At 41.5% G+C, this 19,630-nt stretch overlaps 1 protein-coding gene across 1 annotated transcript in view; it reads right to left on the bottom strand.

Moving 5' to 3' along the window:
* The window catches only part of SRBD1 (S1 RNA binding domain 1), a 207,178-nt gene that overhangs the window by 17,240 nt on the left and 170,308 nt on the right, over positions 1-19,630 (bottom strand). The window contains exons 17-19 of the mRNA XM_063123963.1: positions 16,618-16,724; positions 13,838-14,014; positions 7,076-7,228 (exon numbers count right to left, since the gene is read on the bottom strand). Of these exons, the coding sequence (XP_062980033.1) occupies positions 7,076-7,228; positions 13,838-14,014; positions 16,618-16,724 (437 nt within the window). The remainder of the gene's footprint in view (positions 1-7,075; positions 7,229-13,837; positions 14,015-16,617; positions 16,725-19,630) is intronic.

Raw genomic sequence — 19,630 nt, 5'->3', positions numbered from 1 at the left:
ACCTGTTCATCTAAGTGTTAGCAGAGGTCTCTCCATTTTTAACAGGAAACTGTAAAGTAGCCATCATATTGCAGGCAAAATGTCATGATGTTCTGTATGCGAGAATGTCTCCTTGAGTGAGTGCATCCTTCTTATCTAACATAAACAAGAGCTCCGGCTCCAGTGCTGCTGTGTCAAAGTTAACTTTTTGTAACGTATTGTAAGGCCAAAGGTATTGTTTATAGAACAGAGAGAATTGTTTAGCATAATTAGCTATGCCCCAGTGTTATGTTCTGATAGGTTAATGCTGCAGCAGGGCCCTGCCCCTTGCAAGCTCAAATATTGTACTGTATTCCCTATGTCTTTTGTCTGATTGCTCCCTTTGAAGAGACCAGGCCTTAATTACTAATCAATAAAGCGCTTTTGAACCCTCTGTCGCTGGAATGGTGGAGTCGTGCTTAAGGGCTGTTTGGATTTCGTCCTTGGGTGAAAAGAACATTGATCTAACATAAGTGACACACAGGGGATCCAGTGCTCAGGCAGGGGTGAACCCCGGATGATCCCAGGATAAACCTTAGGTCTAGCTGTGGCCCCAGTGTCCTCCAGATGTGTTCTACTACAGCCTCCATAATCCCTGACCATTGGCTTTGCTGGCTGGAGCTGATGGGACTTGTTATACAAACATACATCTAGAGAGCACCAGGTTGCCTATCCATGGTCTACGGAGTTGTGCTAAATATATTTAAGTATATATAATACGTCATGGCTGTGGCATGTATCTTTACTTCAATTCACTGTTTAGGATATAGTGGGAAATAGTGGTGTTAGACAAGAAGGAAGCAGTCAGATTAACCGGTATTAACGGCACTGGGAACAGTATAATTTACAAAAGGAGATTCCCATATGTATAGTACTAAATACTATTATTTATTTATTTTATAAGCCATAGAACAAGTCTCCTAAAATATCAATCCTCATGAAATATAATCTGTAAACCAGATGCTGCAATTTGGCCACATAATATACATAATCTGCTTAACATCCTGTCTTAATGAGCATTTTCTCTGGGCTTTTCTGTTGACAAAACATTTACATCTAATTAATGAAAAATCACCTCACCCAGTAGACCAGGAAGGAATATCCCCGTTTTTCTATTGCAATGTTTTTATAAACTGGATAGTTTGTCCATACTGTAATAATTTTCAGAGTAAGAACATGCCATGTAAGCCTGTTTTTTTGCTGATATACTTTCTTTGGAATTTTAATACACAATCCTAAAATTCCAAGAAAATATACTGGGTTGAATCAGGACTAAGTTAGTTACACATTATTCAACCCCTGAAAGTGCTTATGCAGATTTTTTTTTTAAAAAAAGATTGTAAGTCCAAGAAGGATTTGTATTATGAACATTTAAAAATATTAATATGCTGTATTAGAATTCTGAACTGTATTAAGTTTCCACAGTGGGAAAAGGATTAATGCACCCTGATCATTTATATCCATAACAAGTTTGCCACGTATTTTTGAGAACATTTAAGGTAAAAGGATTATATTCTACATGTTGAAAATATAACTACTATTTGGGTTTCCATTACAACCTTCTTGTCCCTGTTTTCAGGAGTTCTTAATTTGACCACAAAAAGTGGCTGCAGATTGAAGCTGGGTAGAACAAGTCACCACTTGGGAGTAATCTTGTTTAAAACCAAATTTTTTAATATAAAAAAGCTTGGTCTTTAAAGCAGTAAAACCTGATTTCAAGGAAAAAGCAGTTAGTGGTTTCAAATATTTGGTGGGTTTTTGATACTTCAGCAGTACAGTATTTTTTTTTAAAAAAAATAATTTTCTGAATGTCGTAAATCTATTATATCGCCCTTTTTATGGTGGATTACATAAATGGTTCCCAGTTTTGTTTTCTGGATGAATGAATCATATTTGACATTTATAAATTTATTTATTTATTACAATTCAATACCACCCAATAGCAAAGCCCTCTGTGCGTTTCACAAAACAAAATTTTCAAAGTTATTTGTTAAGCGAGCCACATATTTGCCCTCCCTACCTGGTGACTGTTTTGCACCACACCATTAGGGGAAGGGCTGTAGCTCAGTGATAGATAATATGCTTTCCATGCAAAAGGTCCCAGGTTCAATCCCTGGTAAAGTCCCTTCTGCAAAGAGTTGATACAAATCAATGTAGACCAGCTTCTCCAACTTGGTGCCATCCAGATGTTTTGGACTTCCACTCACAGTGGTCTCAACTAGCAAGGCTATTGCCAAAATTCTGGGAGCTGTAGTCCAAAGCATCTGAAGACCACCAGGTTGGGAAAGGCTCAGGTAGACAACACTGCACCAAATGGACCATTGGTCTGATGGCATCAAGCACCTTCCTCGGCTCCTTCCTTAACACCAGTTAATAGTTTGGTGATCATTATTGACTCATGGACAATTATTAGGGTACCTCTGAAATGAATCTGTACATTTAGTGAAAACAGTTTCACACAATGCCTCTCATTTTAAGAATGGTTTTCTTAAGCAACCAGAACAAACTTAAATCAAGCCTAAACTGTAACTATTCAGCCATTCTTACAAGCATTTTCAGCAGTTTCAAAAACAAACAAACAAAAGGTACCCTTCTTTTGGCACTTTCACCACTTCTTTGCAAAAAATTATGTGCTTGCTTATTTATTTAAATTGACCTCACTTGTCCTTATTCTCAATTGCTCTCCTTGACATCAGCATGACACTAAATATCACTAGTTGTGTTGCCCCACATCATGTTATTTACTGAATTTGAGAGACGTTGTCATGTTAGCCGGCATCATTTGTTTGGAATTAAATTGTTAATTGAACAATGTACAGATGATTAGGATCCTAACTTCAAAGTATTTAATGGACCAGGTAATTTTATATGACTCGAATAAGGTTGTCCTTTGAAACTCTGCAGTGATCTCACACACCATGGGTCTACCCCAGGCATGAGTAAATCTGGATCCAAGCCCATGTGATAACTATATATAGACAAAAACAAGCTTGACATCTATTAGAACTAAAGGAATTGGCAGCTATTGCGAATTCACTTTGCTCTATGTTCCCAGACTGAGCCAGGGTTATATAAATTCAGACCTATCATACCTATTAGATTGACTTTGACCACAACTAGTCTTAATGACAGCACCCACCAATCTGGGTAGTGCTGAGTCCCTATGAAGTTTGGCAAAGGGGAAATTTCAAGTGCCTGAAATTTGAAATTGAGTTGAATCCTTCTGCCATTTGTGCTCTCCCCAGAAACTTCATTTTAGCCTTTTTCTCTGGAGGTGTTGCTTATGGTAGAGCCTTCTCCAAAGGAGAGAAAGAGCTAAACAAAAAGCAGCTGAGGGCAGATTTGGGGGTCCACAAGCAGGGGAAAGGTTCAGCTCTCCCACACCACTTAGCAAAGATCCAGTGGCAATTCAGATCCATCACATTTCATTTGGCACTAAGAGGACAATCCGCAGTGAGAAACTGTGTCACTTTGTTGGGCCAGAGGATGAATGCATACTCTTTGCTTTTCATAATTTCTCTTAAACTTTTACTTCCCATTTGTTCCAGACAGGAAGTGCGCTAAGATTATTTGAAACCAAATCTGCATGTTTTAATCGGTCTTTTGATACAGCAGAAAAACATTGGCATTAGCTATATATCAGAGGACCCATTCCGAAGACACCTTAAACCATGGCTTTAACCATGGTGGTTAAGCCAGAAAGCCGGGCCGTGTTCACAAGACACCTTAAGCCACGACGTTAACCACGGTGAATAAGGCTTTTTGCCTTATTCACCATGGCTAAAGCCGTGGTTTAAGGTGTCTTCCGAACGGAGCTAGTATGGTTATGAGGTCAGCATTCTCAGGTTACCAGATAGTTTTTAGATTTAAAATGTGGGTCCCAAGCCACTGAGGTATCTTTCAAGTGGCACTCAATTACCATCTTCACTGACTACAAGGTGTATGGTTTTATGTCTGTGGGAGTGGGGAATCCTTAACCAAGATTTTGCAAACCTCCTTTCTTGAAGCAAATTCCACAGGTTTTCTCTCCTGAATCTGGATGACAAAGTTTGTCGTTGTTGTTATTACTACTACTACCACCACAAATTTTATTTATTTTGTGTAGCAAAAGCCATTACAACTACTGCTACTACTACAATTTCTTAGAAGCCTTCCTCAAAACAAAAGACTCAAGGCAATTTAGAGCACAATGAGAACACACAAACATTTTAAACAATTTAAAACAGCTAAAAAATTATCAATAAAATACTATAAGCCCATAAAACAATAAAAAACATCAGTGGCAATTATAAACTTTCAAATGATGCACTAAGGAGCCCATCGTATAGCCATGTTCAGGTGTTCAACGCCCCCCACCCCACCCCATCCCATGCGATTACAAAGCTCGTTGGCCTCAGCCCTCCTACTAAATTCTCATTGTTTGGCTCCATCACACTCCGTGCTGCAACTGCACCAGGGAGATGCATTTCGAACTTGCACAATTTAGAATCCTGCGCTATCAGGGTCCTAACCTGAGCAGGGAGCTGACATGAGCATAGCAGGCTCCCTGCTGCAGAAGTTACCCCTCCAATGTATGGACAATGGCAGAGCTGGGTAACAGGAACATGATGGAGGAGTCAGGGGCCAGCGTGTGCTGTCCTGCTTCTTACCCCCTTGATGCGAATCTAATTGTGTATGTGGGTGAACCCCCTGAGGAGGGCTTAAGAAGTTTAGTAACGAGCAACCAGAACGTTTCAATGAGACTAGTGTTAATACCAGACATAACATAAAAGTAGGGGTGATACCTAGTTAGAAATGGACTTTCCTCTCTTCTCTTAAACTTGGTGCCTTCACTGTTTACGCGGCTCTGAATCCTTGTCAGCTGGAAAGTTTTGGGTGTAATCTAGTAACCAGGCATAGGCTCCTTGCCAGAAGCCGTAAAATTCCTAGCTGGCTGTTTCCCAGGCTTTCACTTACCCAGGGCGTGTCAGAAATCCAGCGGGTGTTGGCAGTGAGATACTCTTGGGGTTACGGTACATACATTAAAAGTGGGGAAATCTTCCCCTGCCCTTTCAGATGCAGTTCAAATGTCATGCCCATGATGGGGGGAAATGGAATATTTGGTGCCTTAAGGCCACATGCTGTGTAAAACTAAGGCCAAATAACACACCGCATTAAATGTTTTTTTTTTTTCATTTTTAAGAAATGCAGATAGCTTCAGCAGGGGGAGGGGGGAGGTCAATTAATGGGACTGGAGCAGGAATTTAACCCCTTCTTCTCTTGTTGCGATCTTGAATATATTCCCTGCATGGGGAGGGAATCCTGCATTAGTGCCAATGGAGGATCCACCCCGTTAAGCAAACATCCTTACTTCTAAGTAAACAAGTATCCTTAAGCAGCCAATTGCATGTGTCCTTGTGGGGCCAATTGCTCCACTATTTTTTTCTTTAGACCCTTCCCTGGCTCTTGATAGGTTCGTGGGTTCTTGTCAAGCAGTTTTTGGGCTGTTAGGTTTTTTTTTTAATGTTTTTTAAAATTTGTTTTAATTCACAAATGTATGTACTTCTAAGCATCTAAGAAGGCCTCCAAGTATGTAGAAGCTACTATGTAATTTTTGAGTCATCCCATTTCACTTCCAAACTAATAGGCACTTAACAACCAGAGTTCGCTTTTAGAGGGAATGATAGACAAAAGCCAAAATATGGTTTGTCAAACTGATGGGTGATTTTGCTAGCTTTTTAAAAGTTGTTTTCTAAACCTTTGGGTTTTATAAATAAATCGGACTTCGTCATATGTAGTCACTTTAGTCATCCTAGCAGTCCAGCCCGACCTTTTCACGCCCTGCTAAATAGTAGGGTGCTGCAAGCAACAGAATATCGGAAGGCCTTCTTCATATATCCAACTACACTTGTAAGGATTATGTACTTGCTTCAGCACAAATAAATGTGGTCATATCCAGCTGCATTTAACACCCCATTTTATTTCCCCATAATTGGTTATAAAGAATTATGCACCTACTGCTAGCATTATAAAAGCATAAATTGCAAAGGAAATGTAAACATATGAATGAAAAAGAGAAGTTAACAAAGAACTGCCACTTCGTTTGCAAACCTTCATGTATTATTTGCAAACCCTTGTGTATTATTTATTCTTTGTTTATTCCATCTTCCTCTAGTGCGATCAGGGTGACTTACATTGTCCCCTAGCCCTGGCCAGTGTTTCATCTCCACTACAAACCTGTAAGGTAGGTTAGACTGAGAGCTGGTGACTGGCCAAAGGTCATTGGGGAAGCATGTTATGCACCACCCACAGCTGCATAATCATCATCTACATTAGGGATGAGGGACCTTCAGACCTCTAGATGTTATTAGACTACAACTCCCATCATCCCTGACAATGGGCCATGCTGGCTGGAACTGATGGGGCCTGTATTTGGCTGGGAGAGATGAACTTGAGAAAAAAGGAGAAAAAGCACCTCTAAGTGGTGTGAAAAGAGAGACTGGCTCTGGTGCTGTAAAGGATGATGAATCTTTAATGGTATTTGTCAATACTTATATGGTATTTATATTATATCTTGATTACAGCTCCTGACGAACGATCCTGGCATGCAAAAAGTTGAGCTTTTGAGTTTTTTTAAAATAAAAGTCTTATCTTTTGACAAATACCATTAAAGATTCATCATCCTTTACAGCACCAGAGCCAGTCTCTCTTCTCACACCACCTGGGAGAGATGAACTTCCAGAAAGTGACCAAATTATCAGCATGCAAAATAAAATGTAGCACACCAGGACTTCTAACTTCACCACCGTTCTAGTATAAGCTTTCTCTAATATACAGAGTTAAATCTAACCTTATGCTACTGGAAACCTGGGACTGCAATGGAACTGTCTCTGTCTCCCCACCCACCTCCCAAAGGCCTTTGTGCCTCCTGAAAATCTGCTCTGGAGGGTTTCCCAGCTGTCTAAAGCACAATAATTGAATTCAACCCATCGCTCCCCAGCTTTTTCCATTATCAGTAAAAAAAAAAAGGCTTCTCAAACGAAAAGCTATTTGATATAACCATTGTATTATTACTTACCTCATTGCAATATTGTATGATTCTGGGTGGATGCAAGTTTGATCCAAAGGATTTGGCTGCCGAACAACATTCGCTGCTGCTTTTGCTTTCTTTTTACCCTGTTTCTCATTTGCGGCTGCTTTATGACCCCCAGCTGCAAATTCTCCCTGCTGACTGATGTCCAAAATCATGAGAGAAAGAGAAAGATGTAGTTATAGTCAAAAAGACTGTTTCTGAAACGTACATTTTCCTTGCCTTCGGACTGGGCAAAGCTAAGACACGGACAATGTGATTATCTCAAATTTAAGAATTCTGTAGGCACTGCTGGCATCAGAAAAGGAAAGGGAAACCTATGTGTAAAAGTAGATTTCATAAGGAACAAACCTTTAAAAATTCAGTCCACTGAGGACCCACAAATATCCTAAGCACATAGCAGCTATTGGGTTTGCCTTGCTTGAAAGACTGCTGGAGTGAAATTGTGCATAATCATCCTTTTAAGGTAGAGCATGAGGAGCCCCAGTGACAAAGCGTCTAAGCCCCAGTGACGAAGCATCAGGATACGGATGAGTTAAGCAACTGGGCAAGGAAGCCAGGGCAGTGAACTCTTCCCTTCCCTACTGCCAGTAAGAAACTCCTAGTAAACAAACCCTGTAACAGCAATAATAGCAATAAAAAAACCCAGTTATGAAGGTAGAAAGCCAGCAGGGGTGGGGGTGGGGGTATGGCTTCCCAGTGTATTGTACTGAGTTCCACACGTATGACTCTCTGCCTGCTGGACAGAAGTCATGGGTGTGTGCTCGGTGTAATGAGCTCCTGGCTCTCAGGCAACAAGTTTGTTCCCTTGAGGCCAAGGTTGCTGACCTGGAGAAATAAAGAGAGCAGAGAGGTTGATAGATGAGACCTTCAGGGACCTAACAGCAACATCCCGCTCCATCAGTGACAGCTCCTCTGCATTCACAGAGAATGCGCATCTTGAGGAAGGAGGGCGTCACTCTGAGGAAGAGGGAAATGATCCCTTAGAAGGGACCTACTCCTCTCGCACTGAGGATGTGTCTCTGTGGGGAGAGGGGATTGTGATACTGGGAGATTCAATCATTAGGCACATAGCTGGGTTTGTGACAAGCGTATAGACCGCATGGTGAATTGCCTGCCTAGTCTGAAGGTTGCAGATGTCACGTGCCATCTAGATAGCATAGTAGACAGTGCTCGGGTGGAGTCAGTTGTCGTGGTACCAACGATGTGGGGAAATGTAGTTGTGTGGTCTTGGAAGCCAAATGTAGGTTGCTAGGCAGGAGGTTGAAATCCAGGTTCCACCAAGGTAGCTTTCTCTAAAATGCTACCAGTTCCATGCGCACAGCTAACTAGACAGGTGCAGATGAGAAGACTCAATGCATGGATGAGACAGTGGTGCTAAGGGGAGGGGTTCAGATTTGTTAGGCACTGGGGGACATTTTGAGACAAGCTGTACAAGAGTGATGGGCTGCACTTAAACTAAAATGGAACCAGACTGCTAGCGCTAAACATAAAAAAGGTGGCAGAGCAGCTTTTAAACTAAATTCTGGGGAAAGCAGACAGGAGCTGGGAAACATCCGGTTCAGGTTAAATCATCTGAAGGAGACAAATTTAAAAATGTTTTTGATTGTCCCAATGAAGAAGGGGAACAAATAGGCCATGAGTACAGATAGAACATGATAGCCAAACAAAGAGACTAAAGTGCAACAGTGAAAAGGGGACACACCAGAGACATCTGGGGAGGGACACCATGTACATTTGTTTCCATGCAAATGCTAGAAGCCTAAGAGCCAAAATGGGAGAATTGGAGGGCTCGGTTTCAAAGGAGAACCTGGACATAGTAGGCATTACAGAAACCTGGTGAAACGGAGAGAACCAGTAGGATAAAGTTATCTCTGGATATAAACTCTACAGGAAGGTCAGGGAAGGGCATACTGGGGGTGGTGTTGCTCTGTACATCAAAGAGGGTACTGTGTCAAGTAGACTACAGCACCTAAACGGGGCAGACTCTTCCGCAGAAGTGGTGTGGATGACAATACAAGGCCCCAAAACTAATTGTGCTATCGTCCCCCAGACCAAAGTGCTCAGAGTGACCATGAGATGGAAAACGAAATCAGGGAGGCCTCCAAACGAGGAAGTGTTGTAATAATGGGTGACTTCAAGACCTTCACTCCTGCTCTTCAAACTTTTTAATGTTCTAAATTTATACTTGTTGTATTTTATGGTTTTTAATTGTGCACTGCCCAGAGAGCTTCGGCTGATGGGCAGTATAAAAATTAAATAAACAAATAAATAAATAAATTATCCTCCCACTGACTGGATAAATTCATATTCCAGTCATGACAAAGAGGTTAAATTTCTTGATGTCCTAAATGACTATGCCCTAGAACAGTTGGTCATAGAACCGACCAGAGGGGAGGTGACCCTGGACTTAATCCTAAATGGTGTTGCCCAGGACCTAATACGAGATGTAAATATTGTTGAACCAATTGGTAACAGTGACCACAGTGCTATCAGATTCAATATATATATTTAAGAAGAAAACTCCACAGGAAGTCCAACGCAGTCACATTTGACTTCAAAAGAGGAAACTTCTCTAAAATGAGGGAACTGGTGAAAAGACAGTTGAAAAGGGGAATTAAGAGGGTTAAATCCTTGCAAACTGCACAAAGCTTACTCAAAAGCAATAATAGAAGCTCAATTAAAATGTATTCCACAAGTTAGGAAAGGTAGCACCAAATTCAAGAGGTCACCAGCGTGGTTAACAAGTAGTGTCAAGGAAGTTATTGCAGAAAAGAGGGCTTTCTTCAGAAAATGGAAGTCTTGCCCAAGTGAGGAAAATAAAAGGGAGCACAAACATGCACAAAAGCGATGCACACAAACAATAACAGATGCAAAAAAGCATTTTGAAGAACACATTGCTAATAATATCAAGATGCAGTGATAACCACCAATTTGGATGGCTTTAAAAGGGGGTTGGAAAAATTCTTGGAGGAGAAGGCTATCAGTGGCTCCTAGTCCTGATGGCTATGTGCTACCTTCAGGATCAGAGGCACTAAACCTATATACACCATTTGCTAGAGAACATGGGTGGGACAGTGCTGTTGCTTGTGGGTCCTTGGTCAACAGCTGGTCAACACTTTGTGAACAGAGTGTTGGACTAGATGGACCCCTTGGTCTGATCCAGCATGGCTCTTCTTATGTTCTTAATCAGGCAGTCCTTGGATGTCCTTAGCTACAACCCGTTTTTATAATGGTTCTGGTAACTATACTGTTCCTTCCTTCTTTCTGACAGTCTTTAAAGAATCCTTTTCCATACTGCTTTTTATATGTAAATTGAGACTGTTGTTCTTGCCCCCTGATTTTGTGCGGGTGGGTATGCTTTAATGTCTTCACATTGTTGGTTTTTAGACTTGATGGTTTGAATTGTTGTTTGATTATTGCATTGTACAGCTTTGAGGCAAAAAAAAAAGCGGCATAGAAAACACTTCACTTACTAACATACTGTTACTGTGCTGCAAGGGATGGGTGTCAACATATATCCTCTCTTAATTTTTATGGCTTCACACATAAGAATCAAGTCCAGCCTTAGATTGGCAGATATGACTGCACATATTAAAAACATGTGCATCAGAACGAGGGCCAGAGTTCACACTACTGATCTCACAATGTGCTCTTCTTTCCTGTAGGGACTGCACAAGTTGCATCTCATGCATAAGTCCTAATAACACAGGCCTTTCCAACCAAGGCTGGCTGGTGGAACTATACTGCAGGTACAGACATCTATTCCGTGTGCTTTGGGGTTGCCTTCAAAACATCTTTATATCCAAGGTTGGATCAGCTTCTGGAAGAAGCCCCTATGCTCAGCTCCAGACTGAATTCAGTCAAGTTGATATTACATTACTGCTCTACTTAAAATTTAATTGAACCATCATTTGGGGTTTCTTCCATTGGAAATGATGAGAAAGTTTATTACAATACATCGTCACAACTGGCCAGAGAATGTCTGCAGCTGCCAAGGTCAAAATAGCATTGTAAGGACATAGCCACATACTAAAACAAATCCGCTTTAGTCATGGCAAGTGGGTGCCTGCAATAATTCACAGTGTGCAGACGGGATGATACAGAGTGAGGAGGAAGAGGCTCTCTCCCATCCCCAGTGGGTTTTTTTGCAATGTGGCTCCATCTTCTTTATACCAATGTGCACAGCTTATTTCATTTTTATATTGCTCTTCCTTCAAGAAGGTATGGATGACAGTTATTTATATCCTTGCCTTTCAGTCTAACAATCCTTCCAAGCTGGCTTACAAGGAAGATCAAGATACATTAAAAAGCTTTGGCTATTGCGCAGGATAGAAATGAAATAAATAAATAAAACGGAAACAAAACAAAAACTAAAAAACCTGCCCAATATCAACATATAACAAGTTATCAAGTTTTCCCACAGGGAAGTTGGTGGTAGATGGTTCAAGGGTGGGTGGGGAGTAGACAATCCAGCTGGAACAGGCTCCGGGGTGGTCACTGCCTGCTTCTCACCACCACCACCCTCACTTTATTTTATTACATCAAGACCAAAGGTCATCCAATAAACTTCATTGTTGAGCTGGGATTTGAACCTGGGACTCCCCAGTTTTAGTCTGATACTCTAACCCCTACATCACATTGGTGCTTTGTAGAATTCCTTCCACCAGATCCTAGTGACATGGCAGTTATCTTCAACACATGTCTCACTCTAGAGGCAGAGTCTTAGGGCAGGAAGAAAGGGAAAGATGCTTAGCAAAGCTAAAGCGGAGAATGAGCTAAGGCTAACAAGGGATGCTAAAAGCAACAAAAAACTTTCTTCAGGTATGTGCATAGTAAAAGACAGGAAAGAAATGGTTGTCCAACTACTCAATGAGGATGGTAAATTGATAGCAGATGACAAAGAAAAGGCCGAAGTACTCAATTCCTACTTTGGCTCAGTCTTCTCCCAAAGGCACGTCTATGACCCCCTGACAAAAATGAAGTACAAGCTGAAGGGGCAGGATTGAAGCTTTAGATTGATAAACAAATGGTCAGTTTCTTTGAACAAGTTCAAATCTCCAGGGCCTGATGAACTGCATCCTAGAGTAATAAAGAAGTTAGCAGAAGAACGCTCAGCATCACTGTCTATTATCTTTGTGAAATCATGGAAGACAGGTGAAGTGCCGGACGACTGGAGGAGGGCTAATTTTGTCCCTATCTTCAAAATGGGCAAAAAGGAGGAACCTGGGAACTACACACCATTTTTTTTATCGCGTAACCTCCTTTGCGGACTATGGAAATGCTGTGGATATAATACATCTTGACTTCAGCAAAGCTTTTGACAAAGTACCCCATGACATTCTGATTAGCAAACTAGCTAAAAGTGGGCTAGATGAAACAACTATTCGGTGGATCCACAGTTAGCTACAGAATTGGACTCAAAGAGTGCTTATCAATTGTACCTTCCCAAACTGGAGTAAGGTAATGAGCAGGGTACCACAGCGCTCAGTCCTGGGCCCAGTGCTCTTCAACATTTTCATTAATGATTTGGATGAGGTGCAGGGAATGCTTATCAAATTTGCAGATGACACAAAATTGGGTGGGATAGCTAATACCCTGGAAAACAGAAACATACTTTAAAGTGATCTTGATAGGCTGGAGTGCTGGGCTGAAAACAACAGAATGAAATTTAATAGGGATAAATGCCAAATTCTACACCTAGGAAAAAGAAACCAAATGCACAGTTACAAGATGGGGGATACTTGGCTCAGCAATACTACAAGCGAGAAGGATCTTGGAATCGTTGTAGATCACAAGCTGAATATGAGCCAACAGTGCGATATGGCTGCAAGAAAGGCAAATGCATTAACAGAAGTATAACTTCCAAATCACGCGAAGTACTGGTTCCCCTCTATTTGGCACTGGTTAAGCCTCATCTTGAGTATTGTGTCCAGTTCTAGGCATCACACTTCAAGAAGGATGCAGACAAGCTGGAGCATGTTCAGAGGAGGGCAATGAGGATGATCAGGGGTCTGGAAACAAAGCCCTATAAGGAGAGACTGAAAGGACTGGTCATGTTTAGCCTTGAGAAGAGAAATACTCGAAAGGTTGTCACACAGAAGAGGGTCGAGATCTCTTCTCGATCATCCCATAGTACAAGACACAGAATAATGGGCTCAAGTTACAAGATGCCAGATTCCAGCTGGACATCAGGAAAAACTTCCTGTTAGAGCAGCACGACATTGGAACCTAGGGAGGTCGTGGGCACACTAGAGGCATTCAAGAGTCAGCTGGACAGCCATCTTTCAGGTATGCTTTAAGGTGGATTCCTGCATTCAACAGGGGGTTGGACTCAGTGGCCTTATAGGCCCCTTCAAACTCTACTATTCTATGTTTCTATGAGGCACCGCCGAGACAACTGACACCCTTTCAGTGGAGTTCTCTCCGCGCCGATGCGTTCTTCACTGGTGGAAGCCTCTTGTCATGTGACACACCAGGAGACCTCTCCAGAGCTTCCTTCTTCTGCGGCAGGTGCATGCAGGCATTCCTTGGCACGCACCCACCACAGAAGGAGGAAGGCACAAGGGCACCCCACAAACAGCCGTCTATGGAGTGGACTATTCCCACTCCATGGACTAAAGTGTCATCCGAAGGCACCCTCTGTCTCTACTTGGAAGAGGAGTGATTTCCCCATGTCTGAACTATTACTTAAACAAGTAGGTGGGAAAGAAATAAGCCTGTTGTCCGCATCACACCTTTATACATTACCTGCAACAAGTTCGGACATATTCCTGGTTAATCCTGATAAAGCCGGCACATTGTTGAAAGGATTTTGGACCAAGTCCTTTGACATCCTTGAGCTGCTCCCGATTGACAAATGGCCCATTCTTCTCTCGCCATTCAATTATATTTTTGGCCCTGTTGGCATTCAGTCCTGCAATATGCCTAAGAAACATAGAGGGGACGAGGTATCCAGACACCAAATATAGGTATTGAATTACACATGATAAAATTAAGCAATAACTAATGTGAATGCACATTATTATTATTATTATTATTATTATTATTATTATTATATTTATTTGTATCCCGCCTTTTGCCCAATGCTGGGCCTCAAGGCGGCCTTACAAAGTTTAAAAAATACATGGGTGGGGGGAGGGAAACAAAACCATAAACAATTAAAAATACCCAACAAAATTATAAGACATTAACATAGATGGAGAGCTGGATTATTCTCCAATAATCAATATGGATATTGCTTATTCTAGAGCAGGGATGGGCAATGTGTGGCCTTCTGGGCGCTTTGGCCTACAAGTCCCATCAGCCCTATCCAGCACAGTCAGTGGTGAAGGATGATGGGAGTTGCAGACCAAAGCATTTGGAGGACTATGAGTTGCTCATCCTTATTCTAGAGATGGGGCGGGGCAATAACTTTAAAATGTAGCATTAAGCTGCTCCACTACACAGGTAAGGGGCTCTGTACACAGGTGAGTGGCTCTGATACACACATGTAGTCCCAGGCAAGCAAGGACTACTTCATTCACTTGAATGGCAAGGAATGGTCCATATTCATCAATTTTCATATTCACGATTGCACAGGGCCCTATGGAATCTCAAACTGCTACCTTAATGTTGTAAAATAAGTGTAAGGTCAGAGGTTGCAAATGAAAGGGTGGAAAACCACCAAAGCACTAATTAATTAATTAATTACATTTCTATACCACAAATAGCCAAAGCTCTGACGCAAAAGCAAAGAAAATGTAGGAAGAGGAATCTCTGAGGTCCAGATTGTGGAACCAGGAAGGTTTAGATGGGTACATGGGAACTGTCCCGATTCCATGCTCCAAACTACTGGAGATTCCAATGTTGGCAACATTTCTTTCAAAATGTTGAGGCACCAGGAGCTGGTTTATTTCCATTGCATTCCAGGGAATTCTATTGGCCAAATTATAGGCTATGATAAACAATTAAAACAAAAAGTGCTTACACTGATGCTTTCATTTTGAAGAAAAAGCACCTGTGGGGCTCCAATCTTGAACATGCACTTGGTCCCACATCCATACCCTGTTGAAAAACGCCCATCCCTATGGCTGCTATTTGCCAGCGGATGTGTGGCTGGGTTGGAGATTTTCAGCATGAAGCTGATATAGGATCCCAATTCAGACTAAGGCCTCATCTACACCAAACAGGATATTGCACTATGAAAGCAGTATGAAAGCGGTATATAAAAGGCAGGAGCCACACCAAGCAGAATGTAGTGGTATGAAAGCAGTATATGGTATATGTCCATGGGCCCCAACAGTTGTCAGTGCACTTCAATACTGCTATAAAGCAGTAGTGTGGCTCCTGTCTTTTATATACTGTTTTCATAGTGCAATATCCTGCTTGGTGTAGATGAGGCCTAAGACAGTGTTCTGGATCAAGGTCCCACCAAAAAAAAAAGCCAGTGTAAACACACACACACAAAAACACACACACACACATACATACATACATATATATATATATATATATATATATATATATATATATGATCATTATACTATGTAATTAGGCACTATGTTGCAATCTGGATAGAGTTGCATGGGCAAAAACTGCTTTCCTCTCCAAAAAGTGCAATCACCGTAGACCAGGGATGCAGATCTAATTTCAGCCTGAGGACTGAATTAAATTTTAGGGAACCTCTCAGGGGATTCATTCCAGAGTTGGGTGGGGCCAAAGGGAAGAGGGGGCAAGGCCAAAACACTACCATATTTTCAATTACAGCACTTACTGCGAAGTAACTAAGCTTTGGGAGAGACTTTTCAATCTTTCAGAATGGGAAAAAATACTTCACACACACAAAAAGGGTGGTTGAAGGGAAAGGGTGTGTCTTTCTGGGGAACTCCAGAGGGCCTAATTTTTCCCTCAGGCTTGAGGTTCTGCATCCCTGCCATGGACAATGGGCCAATTTAGCCCCATTGTAGCATGTGGAACATGGTTGTGGGGCTACGGAAAGGACCAGGACTTTCTTTTCCTCTTCTTCCTGTCAAATGTAATGAGGCTGCAGTTAGCTGAAGTTAAAGCTACTGGCTTGGAGCTTAACTTTTAGCTTCCATTCATGGAGCAGAATCCAACGGGGTGCTTCCACCCCCACCGATTCTCTTCCGCCCCACCAAGAGCAATTTAGCTTTACTAGGGCAACCTGAAATGCATAGAAATGGAAGGAGCTCTGCCGACTCGTCTCCTTCCATAAATAAGCGTTTCCATTCATTTCAGGGCTCCCTCTAGGAACCGCTAAATCTCCCTTTTGTAAGTGCTGGGTCCCATTTGCACAACGGAATTGGCAGGACCCATTGCTTGAGGAAGGGAATTAATGGGCAGAAAGAAATCGGTGAGGGCGTAAGCGCCCTGTTGGATTCTGCCCATAGATCATGAACAGAATGGAAAGTTAGGATCCAAGCCAGCGGTCACAACATACGTTCGAGAACCAGGGTATGTTTGACCACATGAATCCCCATGATCCAAGTCCAGGTGGTTCCTGAAACAGGAAAGTCTTCAAAGCTCACCTCAATAATATTTCTGAGCAGATGTTAATATCAACTCCTACAAAGCTGACACACTCCTCCACCACACTGTCCAGGGTTGCTTTGAGCAGGGTCTGAGATACGTCATGCTGTAAGTTGGGGCAGGAGGGAGGGGGAGAGAAAGCAAAACCCAACAACAACAACAACTGAGTAATATTAGATTTCAAAACCTACACAGAAATGAGAACTCCAGAGAATGACAATTTCAACAAAAACATTTGCTGACATAATATCAACATGTGAAAAAGCCCAGGAGAGGAACAACTGATGTACTGCCACTGTTTGCACCACACAGCTAGCAGAGCTGACTTGAATTTATTTTCAAGCTGCCCCCACTCCCAAGTTTGCAAGAATGCCGGATAGGTGCCACATACATGACAGACAGCCTATCATGTTCCCTCTCAAAACAGACTCATTACTGGGCAAGCACAGGTCCATTTTATTCACTTTTCTCTAAAAAGGAAAAAAAATGGGAATTAAGTAAGAAGGAACTATTGCTTATGTGTGCTCCTTCCAATTTTCTCATTATGACACATATTTAATAGATTATTTATCACAAAGACTGTGAATGAATCTGCATCCTGATTCAGCTCTTGGCCATACGTGTGCTTAAGTAGCTGGTTGGAGAATCCTATGCACTAATGAGTGGTGGACTAAAAGTTTCAGCTGTTTCTAGCTTGATTCAGCTGTTAGGGCAACAGGGAAGAAGGAACAGAGGTTTGGGTTCAGACCCCCAGCTGGAACAATTCCAGCTTCTTTAAAGGGGTCACGCCCAAACAGTTCTACATGCTGCTATGGGTGCAAGTTTTGGATTAGAATGCTGCCTTGTAACCAATTCATTAATCTACTAATTCAATCAAGTAATTAATCTAATTTAATCAATTAATTAATCTATTAATTTAACCAATTACTCTACTAATTTAATCAAACAGTTCAGCTATTAAATAATTTCAAATAACTTTGCATATCATCAAAGCCCTAATACTACCGCCTCTTTGCAAGTGTGAGTGACAATTTAAAATTTGATTTTTAAAAAGCTACCAGTAATTGTTAGAAGGAAACATTGTTCTTAATGGCCTATTGAATAGACTATTTTGTTATTGCCTAATGAAATAGTCTCCAAAAACAGAGATGCCACTTTAACTCCATCCATTACAATTCACCATCCCTGATTAAAATGCCCCCTACTGATTAAACCAATTAATGCTGACATCCAAAATTACTTTCCTAGCTGGTTGTACTAGGTTTAAGGAGGAGTGAAGTAATTTTAAATAGAGAATATATCAATATCTCCACCAACCCGGGCTTTTCAGATATCCCTTCCTGCAATCAGTTGCTTTTTATGAAAACAACTCCTGAAGGAGGAGAGACTCTCTGGAGCTACACTGAAGGTGATGTGATGGTCTCTAGGTCCCAGATGGGTGCCACTTTATCATCATCATCATCATCATCATCATCATCCCCCCACCATAAATCAAAAACAGCAACAAAAACCTCACAGCAACCCATACACATTTTAAAACTGAGAGGTCCAGACTACATTCATTCTTTTATTTTCTTAGCTGCCTTGAACCCATTTATGGAAAACGCGGAGCACAACCTTTTAAAACAAATGAAGTAAGAAAATAAAACACTGTGGGTCATATCCAGTGTTAGTCCTACTTTGACCAGATCCCTCAAAATGAATGGGACTTAGGCTACAACTGGCCTAAGTAGGACTAACTTCGGATGCTACCCCCCTCTCTCTACAGGCCTGCAGTTCTTCTGGAAGATCTTTTCTTTGAGGTATTGGGCTCTCGGGGTTAAAACTAGCTGGGCTTGGCTTTTGTAGGCTATGTGTTTGTCTTCTATTCCAAGTCTCCAGGAGAAGGTCCAATGCAGAATTGAGTGAGTAAGTAATTATTTATTTTAGCACTTTTATCCTGCCCTTCAGCCAAAAAGGTTCTCAAGGTGGCTTACAAAAATATTTCTTAAGACAGTCCCTGCCTACAGGCTTACAATCTAAAAAAAATAACACAAAAGGAAAGGGGATTGGGAGGGAGGAAAAATAAGTAAATTCAGGCACTAGATTCTTAGTTGCAAAATTCAGCAGCTGCTTCCTTTCCCTCTCCCACTAATAGTGTCATACAGATCAAGGCACGATGGAGAAGTGCCTGGCTGCTGCTTCCTCTCCCACTGATGGCCTCAGCAGTGACAGTTGGTAGCAGGAGGGAGGGGGCTCTCAGCTGGAGTTGGACCCAGGCACAATGGAGAGGTGCCTGGCTGCTGCTTCCTCTCCCACAATTAAGTAAGGCTTCAATCCTATACCACTTACCTGGAAGCAAACCAGTCTGAACAATTTTATTGTCTTACGTATTTATTGTTTTGAATTGTTGTACACCTCCTTGAAGGTGTTTTAGCAGATAAGGCAATATATAAATGATAATAAATGAATAAATAAACTCAATGGGACTTAATTCTGAGTAGGCATGCACAGGATTGTGCTGTAAGTAAGTAACCAGGGATGAGAATGTGCAGGATGTGATTCAGCCTGTGGCCATAAAAAATGGAACTGAAAATACTTATTGATACTGGAAACGACAAGGCTACTATTTCAGTGCTGACTATTCCTTTTTCTGTTTGTAGTGCTTATATCTGCTTTTAAAAGTTAGTTGTGCTTTTCAAAAGTTGATGTGTTCTAAATCTACCGGAACCCTCTTTTTTGATAGAGAGTACACCCATTTAAAGCAACAATAAAGTGAACGTTCCTGCACAAGCCCACGAGAGCCAAGCAGCCTGAAGGCTTTGTAAATGTAGGAGCTAATTCAATCACCATGTTGGCTTAGCTCAGGGGCTCTTATAAGTCACTCATATAAATCTGGGTTGATCTGCAGTGGTTTTGTGATGCATCTGTTCGGGACATCATGCTGGCTTCAAGCCAAGATCCCAGATTATTTCACCCAATAGTTTGTTTTAACTTCTAAGTCACTGAGCCCTTTTAAAGTTATTTTAACAA

This window comes from Elgaria multicarinata, chromosome 4 (genome assembly GCF_023053635.1).
Source record: "Elgaria multicarinata webbii isolate HBS135686 ecotype San Diego chromosome 4, rElgMul1.1.pri, whole genome shotgun sequence".
Lineage (NCBI taxonomy): Eukaryota > Metazoa > Chordata > Lepidosauria > Squamata > Anguidae > Elgaria > Elgaria multicarinata.
This window is presented reverse-complemented; position numbering and strand designations above follow the sequence as displayed.